Source organism: Microchirus variegatus (genome assembly GCF_963457635.1).
Source record: "Microchirus variegatus genome assembly, chromosome: 4".
Lineage (NCBI taxonomy): Eukaryota > Metazoa > Chordata > Actinopteri > Pleuronectiformes > Soleidae > Microchirus > Microchirus variegatus.
Genome location: NC_139805.1, coordinates 6720199 through 6734242, shown reverse-complemented (window position 1 = coordinate 6734242; position 14044 = coordinate 6720199). Strand labels below are relative to the sequence as shown.

General features: G+C 40.1%; 1 protein-coding gene across 1 annotated transcript in view; it reads right to left on the bottom strand.

Annotated features, from left to right (window-relative positions):
- The window catches only part of lrp8 (low density lipoprotein receptor-related protein 8, apolipoprotein e receptor), a gene marked incomplete at both ends in the record, with an annotated part of 260428 nt that extends 255244 nt beyond the window's left edge, over positions 1–5184 (bottom strand). Inside the window, 2 exons of the mRNA XM_083888037.1 lie at positions 4095–4220; positions 5118–5184. Coding sequence (XP_083744163.1) covers positions 4095–4220; positions 5118–5184 — 193 coding nt within the window. The remainder of the gene's footprint in view (positions 1–4094; positions 4221–5117) is intronic.
- Between the last annotated feature and the right edge of the window lie 8860 nt (positions 5185–14044).

Sequence of the window (14044 nt, the reverse complement as noted above, 5' to 3'; positions counted from 1 at the left end):
TTATCCAACTGCGTAATTACGGAGACCCCTGGAGCCCTCATAGTTCCCCATCGTGGTGCCCCGTGCGCACTGCAATTTACCACCCGATCAGTAGGGGTCGCTACGCAAGGTTGTTGTAAATTGGGCTTAAGTTGAATGACAACTCGCTCTACCAGTGAGCTACCATCCATCACCTTTAACTACTCATATTAATCAGTCAAAAACATCAAAAGTGATACAACAACAAAGAAGGACTAACAAAAAATGGACATCTTCGTGAATCTTGTTTTGGCTTGAAGGAAATAACTTTACTTTTAACCTTTAATTATGTGGAAAAACTCTTCTCTCCCCATTTGCCCTCCTCCTGTTTCAGTTCTTCCAAATTATTTTGCTCCTATTTTAATCCTCACTGCTCTACACTCTCCTGTCCCACTGAGTCAAATCTGTACATTTCTTCCTCCTCCTACTTCTCCTCCTCAGCTTCCTCTTTTCTCTCCACTGAGCTTCGCTAATGATATTGGGTTTTTGGGGTGGGGGCACAGAGGTAGTGCTGGCATCTGCTCCAAGGGCTGGCATGCTGCCAGCCACTGAACCTCACTCCGGCAACCAGAGTCAGGCTGTTGGATTTATCTCCAACCAACCTGTCAGCTGATGCTCTTTGTGGGTGTAAGACGAGTGGGCATAGCCTCGTTGGCATCGTCACTGCCAAGGTACCCATAGGAGATTTCAAAATAGGGGGAACCAAAGCTTCCTTATGGCTGCTACAACACCAACGGAGTGAGACAGCATTATGGAAGGAGGCACCCGACGGCCAGTACAGGCTACGGACAGAGAACAAAGAAGGACTGAGAGAGTAAGGCTACATTCAAAATGAGTTCTGACCACTAATATCAGAAAATATTGAAAATGTTGTGGCGCAAAAATCTGTTTTAATGAAGACAATGCCACATTTTTATAGTTAAGAAGCTGATGAAATCAGACCGCTCTAACAAGGTCAGAAATTGTTGGTGATTTGTTGTTACCCATGTTGCATTTACCGGTGAAATAAATAAAGTCTGGATCAGTGTCTGCACCAAGGCTTTTGGCACACAAGACGCAACTACTTTCATGCGATTTATGCATGTTTACATCTTTCAAACCTGTATCAAGTCAATGCAGCTTTCACACCCAGCATGGAATTCCCTTAAGCAACATTTTTTTTGGACCAAGTTAAATTTTTCCACTTCTATCTCCGAGGGGGGGGGGGGGGGGGGGGGAACACATCTAACCAACAAGAATGTGTTTAGTTGGTAATGTGGCATTAAAAATATTCAAAGAAAATGCACTCAGCTGGGACTAAACATCCTTTAGTCCTTCCTGAAGCAGTTAAGAGGTAAAGTTTGAGCTCCTGAACCATTTATCACTGTTTGCTATACCCAGGTATCGCTTTCCTTTTTCTTTTCATGAAGCAAAATGACTGAACACCAGGTCATCGTCACTAGATCTTGAGTCTATTTGTTTCTAAATAGTATGCATTTGCATTTTTTTCCCAGTTCCGATCATTTATTTGCTTAAATGTAGTGCGCTCAATGTAAACACTGCAGGTGCCTTGAAATCAACCAAATCATTTCCGAGCATAATATTCACATCGTCATTGACGAGCACAGGCTTAAATAGTTTCCAATGGTCTACATTTCAGCCTGTCCAGACTAAATGGCAAACCCTGACGTTTACAAGCCAGTTTCTGGCCAACAACATTTACAAGTCAAGTACAAGTCTGTGTTTTAGAGGGCCAAAAACTAGAGGTCGCCAGGTTATTATGTAGCAAATGAGACATTTTCTGTATGTTATGTAAATGCTGCATACAGTGCTTCAAGGAGAGGTGGGCAAGATATGTTGTGGAAGATAATATTGCGATTGTCTTTTTAAAGATATGCAAATTGACATTACAGAGTATTTAAATGACTTCCCAATAACACGACCACTAGTGTCGGGGTACGTGATCACATGACCTCTCATGACGCATCTTCCCTGCCAAACAGGTTAGCCACGTGCCATGATGCCAACAGGGAGAAAACATGAAGACACCAACCGCCACAACTAAATATTTGAATAAATATTTCCATATTTGTTCTATCATTTGCTCTCGCTCATTTGCGGCACAATTTGCCCTCTGACTGTTTACCCAAGGTTCAATGTTTCTGCATTTTTACTTGAACGCTAAAGTTTAGTTTCCCGAGACAATGTGTCCATTGATATAATCTGCAAGCAAGAATTAATGACTTCATGACTCAAATTTTTAAAAGGATATCTACTAATTATTGTTATCAAAATACAAAAGAAATATCGAGATATTATCACCCGCCCCTAACATCACGAGGAACAAAATGACATAAAAGTAGAGAGTGTGAGGTGAAAATATTTAGAAAGAGACAAAGAACAGAGCCTGGGGCCCCGACACATAAGCAAACTAAGTGGCTGCGTGGGGCCCCCTGATGTGTGGAGAAAAAAAAAAACATTTTACCATATTAAAGAAATCTATATGTCTTTGGATATACTTACATATCTAGTAAAAGTTAGTTAGTTGGTTTTATGTTGGAGTTGAATGTTTGCTCATTTAATGCACATACAGTTATTTGCACATCTGTTCTAGGCCACTATTGTGATTTTACTGCTTTACCTCTGAGGTTTAAAAAAAAAGAAAAAAAAAAAAAGAGTGACACTGGTTTGGTGTAAATAAAACAACTATAACAATAAAATTCAAGCACCTGCTAGAAGGGTCTCCCCCAAATCAAATTCAGCTTAGGGCCCCATAAAGGCTTGGGCCAGCACTAGCAAGGAAGCTCGAGAGGAAAGGAAAGGTACACAGGACATGTAGGTTAAAGAGAGTAAACAAAAAGGCAGAGCACACTTTTGCCTCAAAGTGCTACAAGAAGAGTCAGTCGATCACACTGTGGTATTGAGAAACACCAAACAAACCAGAGCTGGCAAGAGAAAAGCTCATTAAATCTCAATACATCAAGCTTTGCCTACTTTTTTTTTTTTTTTTTCAAATAATACCAATCAGTCTCCCCGTCGATGACACACGCTTGTAAATATCATGACATTCATGGTGGAGACTCCCAAGACATCAGCAGCTGAGACCACCACGGCGGGCATGTGAGATGAAAGAATCATTGGTTTTGCTGTGCTCACGATGAGTGATTAATCAATTGGCCACTAATATAACCATTCAAGCAATTAGTACCATGACAAATTTATGAGCGGCGATTACTCGGCTGGTTGTCTGCGCAATTTCCTCAACACAACAGAGTCAATTCAGCCAGAAATGCACATGACTTTTTCTCCCATTTTTTTTTTTTTTTTTTTTTTAAATAATACTTTCTGAGAGACGTGTTTAATCGCCAATTAACTTATATCCTGTCAAAAATGTTAATCTCAAGTAACAATCCAGGTATCAAGAGGCATATAAAAACTAGAAAATCTGAGATCAGCCATGTACTAAAATTACAGTCTTTGCATTAGAACATGCCGCATAACACAGCAATACTTATAATCTCATTTTAGATATGATATAATCTGTGAAGCCGTCATAGAGTCAAAGCATTCTGAGGCAGGGGAGCAAACTGTCTCACTGATAACACCACTGATGTGATGATTCAGTCCACAGTAGAAGGATGTTGGATTGCAACAATATTTATAATATGAAAATGGCTCAGCTCTGACCCAGAAAGGCAATGGCTCTCTTCGTGTGTGTGTGTGAGGTTTATCTACTGAAGGGAAAATTAGTGACAAATTACCAAAAATTCCTGTCACCATGTGACTTCACAAATGGTCCAGGATCAGCAGATGCCGCACCGACATATCCAGACTAACAACCGAAAGGAGAGAGATTGCCAGAGGGGCCCCAAGCAAAACGATAAAGGAGCTTATTCTCAGAATAACTCCTCATTCACCACACACCGTTATCCACTTTATGTGCCAGCTCACAAATAATCCAAAGCAAAATCTCGTCAAAAAAAATGATTTTCTGCATCAAATCTTTATATGATAGACCCTTGACTCCTTGTTCCAGACTCATGTTTCGCCACATGCATGATGGCAGCTACAGTGCATCCCTGTGTTCGTGTACTTACGACAGCTCTCCTCGTCGCTGCTGTCCGAACAGTCGTCGTCATCGTCGCATCTCCACAGAGTTGGGATGCACCGTCCGTTGTTGCACTGGAACTGTCCAGCTTCACACTCCGACTCCGTATGAGTTCCTGTTGTGGACAGAAAAGAACAGATTGAATATAGATAGTTTTGGAGCAACGAGAAGTCAAGTCAAAATTGTATTTATACAGCCCTACAGAACAAAAACAATTTGGCAAGTGATGCCTTCTGTGCTTGGAAAAACTCCACACAAAAACACATGTACAGAGGGAAACAAAGAACAACAGAGGAGGGAACCCTTGACCAGATAATATACTGTATATATCTATTATAAAATGACACTTTAACACCTCAGGTGCTATTTAAGGGAAAGGGGGCACCAGTGAGACAAATGAGAGCTTAACCACACACTGTTTACACTTCCTCTCTTGCATCAATCTCCAGCTTTCAAACAGAAACACAGATCACCCACACACTGCTGTGTGCAAACATTCTGTTTGAGTGTTTGAGAAAAAAATGACTTCCACTGCACTTTCATTGAGCTTATTAATACACAAGACAAATAATATTATTATAGGTCTGATGAGTATGACCATGGCTGCTTAACACACACACACACACACACACAGACACACAGACACAGACAGAGGCTGCACACTTTGTGTCCACGTCAACTCACACGCTCACACACCGCGTTCTCCCTGAGCGGCATCAGCAGCGTTTACTGCCTTCAGACACGTGTGCGCTCTTTTCTTCTTCCGCATGTTGTCACCTTAAGTCAAACAGTGACAGCCTCCACATCCCGACACTAAACGCAGCTGACCCGGTCAGGTGTGAGCCAGCGGAGCCGGCTACGAGTCAGCGGCGAAGCAGTGAGGGACAGACAGGTCCCCTCTGTCTCTGTCTCTGTCTCTGTCTTTGTCTCTGTCTCTGTGTCCGAAGCGTAAGCGTCTCAATTCAAAGTCACCTCCTCGCCGAATGAGACTGCGTGTGTGTGCGGGTCTTACCTTTAGCGCAGTGGAGCTCCATGAGTAACAAATGTAACAGCACAAGCTTCCCGAATTCTCTCCACATCTTTAGGGTCCGTGGGTGCTGCGCGTTCACGTAAGTGTGGGGAAAACCACGGAATTATCCCCGAATATCTCTCTTTCTTTCTTTCTTTCTTTCTCTACCTATGTCTCTCTATCTCCCTGTCTCTGCGTGAGTGTGTGTGTGAGTCGCTCTGTGTTCGTCAGTCTGAGCCTCAGCTCTGAGTGTGTGTGAGGAGAGAGCGCTCGGTTTTCTCTGCCTCTGTTTGAATCAGTGACGTGTAACATGGGCGGGGATAAGTCAGGGATGGTGACTGTGAAAAAAGGGGGTTGATGGTCTATCAGCTGTAGGAGTAATAATAATAATACTCCATAATAATAATAATACTCCATAATAATAATAATAATACTCCATAATAATAATAATAATAGTGATAATAATAATAATTTGCATTGTGAGAATGACCTCTGTTGACTTCCTCTGCAGCTCCCCGTGTTTCAGGCCAGGTGCAACATTCATCTTCCTCATTCTGTGTTATTTATAGCATGTGAATTAAATGTCCTCTGTAGGCTGTTCAAGGTGTGTGTGTGTGTGTGTGTGTGTGTGTGTGTGTGTGTGTGTGTGTGTGTGTGTGTGTGTGTGTGTGTGTGTGTGTGTGTGTGTGTGTTATCCTGCTGCTGTTGTAGCACTTTTGTCTGAGAACGATGTCCCCGTGCATACAACATTTGACTGATTTTTATTGCTCATAATAATAATAATAATAACAATACCAAGGACTAGCCTTATAGTTTGCCATGGACTTGGGTTTTAGCCTTTTTAAGTGAGTTATGGTGAATGGCCTTGGCCCAAACCAAATTCATAAAACAACGAAGAGAAAAATGGGAAACAGTTGAGAAAGTGGTACATATAGTAGTACATATATTCTAGTATGCAAAGCTTAAACTTAATTTCAAAGCCACTTATAGTTATTAGCTGTAGGCAGCTTTCAATGCACTGTTCCTATTCCTCAATCATCAAGGTACAGAAGAGTCATCTAAAGATTTTGCACATTAAAGTGGACCTAGACCGGAAGTTCCAATTAACGCTGTTTTTTAGTGTGTATCTGCGTCATTGCCTTGTTTAAGAAGCCCTGAAGGTTCAAAACAAACAGTTCAGCCACTGCTGAGAACGCTGTGTTTAATTGTAATCTCGGGCTCAACGAGATCTCTGAAAAAACCCGGTCCGGTTACGTAAACAGCAGTTCTCCTGAACAGCAGATCGTCCTGCTCCGGGCACTAGTCAAAGTCATCAAAGGGACTGTGGCGGGGAGTCGTGAAGAAGCTATTTTTAAACATTGTTAAAACAACGTTTTGATAATAAGTAGCAGTGCTTCCACCGTTCCAGAGGGGGGAGCTGCACTTCTGAGAGCGGGTGTGCTGAATATGTCACTTCCGGGTATTGGCCAATCACAAGACAGTTGGGAAGGCTCTACGCTGGCCAGCAAATCACAACACAGTCTGTCTTCTGGGTGTGAGAGTTGAGTCTGAAATATCGCGGCTAAGGAACAGCGTCAGAAAAGAGGATTTCAATCGGTTCGTTTACAGCAACTAGGAGGTTTTTGACCATAACAACAAGTTAATGTATGTAAGTAGACCTCCATAACTAATATATATGTGCAACAGGACCACTCTATGTGAGCTTAAAGTGAGTTATGGTGAATGGCCTTGGCCCAAACCAAATTCATAAAACAACAAAGAGAAAAATGGGAAACAGTTGAGAAAGTGGTACATATAGTAGTACATATGTTCTAGTATGCAAAGCTTAAACTTAATTTCAAAGCCACTTATAGTTATTAGCTGTCGGCAGCTTTCAATGCACTGTTCCTATTCCTCAATCATCAGGGTACAGAAGAGTCACCTGAAGATTTTGCACATTTATTTCCACTTGTTATATGTCCAGGTTATACAGTAATTCCATCCACACATTATATCCAAGCCTCTCTCAGATCGACAACACGTTGATGTTCCAAGTTGCAGATGACAGTTTATACCACTTTTCTGGTCTTGATGGCCGCTCAAAGCTGCGTTAACACAACAGTTTTGCCATTCACACACATTCACTCACACTTTTCTTATGTGCAGCACATTTTCCATCACTCATATTTCTTACAACGTGGGGTTAAGCATCTTGCCCATGGACATATTAGCATGTAGACCAAGGTTATAATAGTTTGGGATTTTTCATTAGTTTAAGTTTTTATTTCGTTTTGACTTTTCTTTTTAAAGTTTAATTACTTTTTAAATAGGGTTTGCTATTTGTATTAGCTTTAGTTTTTTTGTAATATGGAGCATTTGCAAAATTCTAAATGGTAATACTGTAAGTATTATGTCATAAAATCCGAACAAAAGTTGTCATTTCAACCCTTAGTGCTCACACGGCACATGTCCCTGGTGTACCCTATGTAAATTGCAGCGGTAATAATACACAACTCAATTTATTATAAAAGATAAATACACTTCATATGAACCCAAAAGATGTATGAAATAAATGTACAAAAACCAAGTTAGTTTTGTAAATTCAGTTTCCCTTAGTTACCGTTTCATTTTTAATTAACTCTATTTTTTATTTTTTATTTCAGTTAATGAAAAAAAAAATTTTTTAGTTCACTATAATAACTTTGATGTGTGGCTGAACTGTTTGTTTCAAACCTTGGAGCAGAAGAAGAATCACCACAGAAGAAGAAGAAGAATGAACAGCCTTGATGGACAGTGAAATCTTTGTTCTAAAGTAAGTTTTACAGTGGTTGACTATTTACCCTAACCCCCCCCCCCCCCCCCCCATAATAGCCTTGGCCACCCCAAAGATAAAAGTCTCGCTCCACCACTGACTGTGTCATACTATTGCCGACATGTCTTCAGTTTGTCCAGTGTCACCTCCTCACATGTACAGTGTTCTATTCCCCAAATCACTCTGGACAAATCAATATCATCAAGTTCCTTGGACTCGACTTTTCTCCTGCTCTGCCATTTGCTCCCTGACCGATGACCAAAAGATAGGTCTTGTTATCAGTTGGTTATATGAATTTACCATATGGGCATATTGTCATTTTTTATGCACAGTTTCCACTTTCATCAAACTCAGTGATGATATCAATGATATCAAATCAGAGACAGCCCAGCTCAGTTATTGAAAAGGAAACTTCACAGTATAAACCAATATATTATACTGACATTTGGAATTTTGCTGGAGAAACAGTGGCTGAGGCTGGTATGAAAAACTGAATTTCAGATATTGAAAATGTAAGCATGGCAATCACAATTTCACTTTTGATTTTCTTCTACTGTCACACAGCTGTCTGAAGACTCCTTTATTATTATTATTATTATTATTATTATGTCTATTTTTAGACTGTGTGTCAAATGTCATTTTAATATCAGGAAAATCAGAAGTCTACCGCCCTAATCCAGTCACATGTATAAACAATGACACTAAAGCTTCAGTATTCAGGAACTGTTGCCATGGAGGAAGAAAACTACAAGGGAAAAATAGTGCTACCCTTTGGACACATATTGTTTTATCCACTTTAAGTTTTCATTACCCCAAACGGCTTCTTTTCGGGTTATGTGGGTTATAGTTATCATCTTATAAAGGAGACGTATTAAACTGGTGAATAACTGTAACAGCATTTCTTAAATCATCGGCACCAAAATGTGTCACAAATGTTCCCTGTGAAATGGAAACAGGGCTGACAGATTTCCACTTGGCTAGAACAGCGAGCCAATGACCATCGTTCGATGAAAAAAGACTCGGTGGCAGAAACAGAGATGAAGACAATGAGGTAAACGAGCAAGGGGGAAACGTTTCCCTGCGAAAAAAGGGGAACAGACGGATCTCTTCTGCTGGAGTTCAGTTTTTGACATGCTGCATGTCAGCAGGGTTCATGTGCATAAAATGACTTGAACACATGAATCAACACATGAATAATGAATAAAAAATACCGTATAAATACAGGGGGGAAAAAACACACATTTGGCCTCTCATGCATTATTCAATGGGAAGAGTGTGAATGAAACATCAAAAGGCTGACAGTTTTGTGGAAAAATCCTAAATAAGGCTTTGCATCACTTTTGACTGTTATATCTGTATGCAGTTGCAAACATTTCCTCTACCGTGAAAAAAATAGATTACACAAGATGAGCCTGGTATTTTTCCTTTTTAAACCGTTTGAATACAAACAAATGTCTGTTGGATTCAAACCCTAAGTTCACACAGTGCTGATTAGGCCTATCGTCTGCGTGACGCTCACTGCATTTCTCAGCGTAACGGTGTTTAGATCATGTGTTTCCCATGCGACATTCTCCTGCTGCACGTGTTTAAACACAAGTATGTTTGCTAGCAGTATTTCTTATAATAGTAAAAATAAGACTTTCAATTGTAATCATCACTTCAACATTCAATTACATTATTAATTATATATATATATATATATATATATATATATATATATATATATATATATATATATATATGTATATATCATTATACTGAAGTACACGTCGTTCCATTTAAAACTTTTCTATTTAAATTATTTATTGTGACATCATGATGAAATATTGTGAAATACTTAGAGAACAGTTGTGTTTTCAGACTTTTTTTCCCCTCTTGACCAGACTGGACATTCATTGGCCCTCATGTCATTTGAGTTTGACACCTCTGGGGTTAAACGCTTCTTGTCCCCGTCCGTCCCTGTGCTGCAGCTGGATACACACGAACGCTCCCTTAGTCAGGTCTCATTGACAGAGCCTGTTTCCACACGAAGGTTACATTCTGTTCACGACAAATTGAGACAGAATAACAACAAATCAACAACAACAATCACCTTTAAAGGGACACTATGTAGTATTTATGGGTTTATATAACCCAAAATCCACTTTTTTTATACATATTATGTGCTCCTGCATTGTCTAGTCGATGTATAATAGTTTTTGTTTCATTTTCGTAGTGTTTCAAAAAGTCATGTAAAATAACACGGTCGCGGGCCATGGTTGCATAGCCACTGTTAGCAGCGAGACGCCATGTCTCCACCGGAGCCTGTAAGGACAAATGCGAGAGAACAAATCGAGCGTCACTTTACTTGTAGCGGAAGTCCCGCCTCCTCTCTCTCTCCGCTTCGTCTGCTACGGCCGCGGTAGCTCGCCCTCTCCCTCGCCTCACGAACCTCATCTGCTGACACGGAGAAAGACGACGAGGACGACATTTGACCGGCTGAGGATACCGTAGCGCTCAGGGAAGGGAGGGGGTGAGCAGAGCAGCAGGTCTTTGTTGTAAATTTCAGCCTCTCCTCTAGATGGCACTATAAACTACTTACTTCACCTTTAAGTGACTAAAGAAATGGTATTGATATAAATTATTTGTATATACAATACTGTATGTACAATATACAAGAACAATACAATATTCGTGTTAAGTAATTGCTTGTATACCCTCTACACCTGCATCCTCTCAGAGGAATTATCACATGGTCTGCCGTATACACACGAGAAAAAAATAACATGCATACAGCTGGTGTTACATCTGCTGACAGCGTTTTAGCTTTCCACTGTGCACAATATGTTTCATGTGTTGGCAACTGCTTTACATGTAAATCATGTCATCTTGCATCAATCAAGACAGAGGGATTACTACTATGTTGGTGCATAGTATCTACTTAACCTGTGTAGTGTAGTGCAGCATGAATTAGAGCAGAAGAGCAAAAGCAGGTTTTCTGTTCAGACGTACTGCCAGCAGCAATGTACTGGAAAAAAAAAAGAACCAGTATATTACATTATTTCTTTCATATAAGGTCAAATGTACAAGTATCCAGTCACCAGGGTTTACATCTAATTTGTGCAAGTCAAGTCAACTAATTCTAGACCACATTTGAAAAAAAAATAAAAGAAAACAACCAAGGTTGACCAAAGTGCTTTACAGATTGAAAGGCACAGCAACTTAAAAGGTATACAACATAAAATCAATTAAAAAATAGAAGTAAAACAGTAAAATAGTGACATAATAGAAAAGTATGGTAAAAACACAGAAGTGAGGTGAAGGCCAAGGAGGTCTTTAAAAGCGATTTATTTAAAATGTTCAATGGTGAGGGGAGATTTAATTTCCATGGGTAACCCGTTCCAAAGTTTAGGGTTAGCTACAGAAAAGGCTCGATCGCCTCTGGTTTTTAGTCGGGAATTTGGCACAGCTAAAAGCAGCCTGTCATTTAGACCTCAGAGTTTGGGATGGAGCGGGAAGACGAAGGAGAGCACAAGGTAAATTTAGTCAAGCAGAAGCCGAAAAATTAAGTTTACCATCATGTGGAGGATAAAGCGGTAGAAGACGAGTGAGACGCATATTCTGAAGACTAAAGCTGTAATAAACAATCAAGAACCAAGTGACAGCATGACATGTCTCCTCAGCATCTCTCAGCTCATTGCTCTTGCTTAATTCTTACAAGTTTCCCATTATGATTCACCGCTATCATTATAGTTGTTTTAGACTCAGCAGGCATTGTGCAGTGCAGCCCCCCAATCTGCTACTTGCCGAACACTAATAAGCACACTGACGCAGTTGTGGACAAAGCGGAAGAAATACTCGACTTCGTTCTATGGCCAGAAACAAAATTGAAAAATTTATTGTGTTTGTCATGCTCTCCTTGGGTGTCGTGGGTAAAAATAATAATGCCAATGAAGTAGTTGAGTTATTTGAATGATACTGTTGGATTATTGAGTATATGATTACGTTAAAAGTCTGAAAAGAGAATTTAAACATTCTAACAGCTCCTATCCACCCACAAAATCAATCCCTATAATACATAACAATGCATTATGCTTAGACCTGTTTAAGTGCATCTGAATTGAGTACTGAAGTCCATCACTCACCCCCCCCCCCGCACGCTTAGTTTGATCTAACTCTTGCATGTTGCTGCAGGACAGTGAGTGAATGTGACTTAGACCTTCAGCACTTTAAGGGGATTACATTTATCTTTTTTTGCCTCTTTATTTCTCTCTCTGGCTCTCTTCATCTGGGTTTGTTTTCCTCTCCTTCTGTCTTAATGTCTGCCCTTTTTCCTTTTTTTTTTTTCATTTCCCTTATTAATGGCGCTGTCAGAATTAGGTAACAGAGCGGGGTACTCAGCAAATATTCTCACTATTTCTGGAGAGAGCACTGTGTGCCGCACAGTGCTATACAGGACATGAGAGTCATCAGCTTTACTGTCACAGCTCGTGACTAAAAACCATGAGTGAGGTCTGGTCGATAGCTGGACAGTTGCCTGCTGCAAGGAGACAAAGGCGATAGACGACGTTTTGGATTTCGTGGCAACATCAAAGATGACATGGCAGCAGAAGCAGGACAAGGTTGGGAAGATTCCTGCCAAATGTACTCCATTACTAATGATACACTAGTCGTTACTGGACAATCCGAACATGAGTTAGTGTGATTACTCTCTATTTCTTGAGTTTTGAATCGCTTTCAATTTAATGGGAAAGAATATTAGCAAAGCTTTATCTTCAAATGTAAATGACAGCGTATTAGTATCATTCTCTTAATTTCACATCTACTAAAAACCATTCATTGTTAACTCAACTCAGATTATTGAGAGTCATCACGCAGTAATCGTAGGGTTTTTTTCAAACAGTGGCACAGTGAGAACTGCTTTGTACAGCTAGTAACTCATCTGATGACAGTGCTGTCTTTTCTGTCACAGTCGACACATTTTGTAATTGGATTATTCAACTGCAGTTAAGTAATGAGTTCCTGTAACATCTGTGCTGCTGCCATTAAACCTAAGGGAACAATTATCTACGGATTCTTTCAACTTTATCGCGAAGGACTGTTTTATGCTTTTCAGATACACAATGTCACAATTCAGCCGTTGTTTTGTGCATTATCACATGTCGCACCCCTCAGCTGATTTTGTTATGAGTGGTATCGCGGTCATCTCCGCGCATGTGAGCCCACTACTTCTTCTTCACACCGAATTTGGATGACAAGACAGTGAGAAGTTGTGAGGTTGGAGCCAGCATTAATATGTCCGGTCAGAGAGCAGCGAGGCCACAGCTGGCACTGTCAAAAGCAGGGTTTTAAATCAAATGCTGATGGATCAGCAGCTGTATGTAGTCACAGGGGAGAGAGAAGAGACTCTGAACTAAGCGATAAACAGAGCTCAATACAGAAAACAGAGTTGAAAAATGAATGCCAAAGAATTGGGAATAGCTTTGTTGTCAAGTCTATATTAATAATAGGATTTGTTTAAATTATATGTTGTTCTCTGAAGACCAGATTTTATTTTACTTTTGTTTTCAGTAGAAATAAAAATAATAATTTTAATGGTATCCGGATGGATATTTATTTGGCAACAGAATCCACATGGATCCAATCCAGCTGTGCCATTTTTTGCCAAACATCCTGCACTGGCTCAGATGTGAGCATGGCTGAATGAACCTTGCTGCCAAAAAGCCTCCATTTTTCTGGCAATGCGAATTCTGCTTATTGATAACAAAAATACCACAATATTTGTCTATTGCATGGTTTGACATCTAAAAAAAAAATGCATTTTTATTTCATCTTATTTTGGTATAGTCCTATTACGCGTAAGGTAAGGTGGTAAGACGTGCAGGGGTATAATGTTCTGTTTGAAAGAACTGAACACAAAAGGTGGAAAGAGCCCCCTGCAGAGAGAGATGAAGAATAGTCATTTAACCGTTCAGTGGTGTGTTAGTGTGTGGCTTTAAGGACATCATTGCATTCACACTGGAACTCATATCTTACCACATAAATCCCCCCAATACATAATTCAAAGGCTGAATTTTTTCTTCTCATGCTCTAGTAATCTGGTTAAATAATTTGGGATTACATTGCCTCAGCTGCACACCAGAAAGGGGATCAGGGCTCT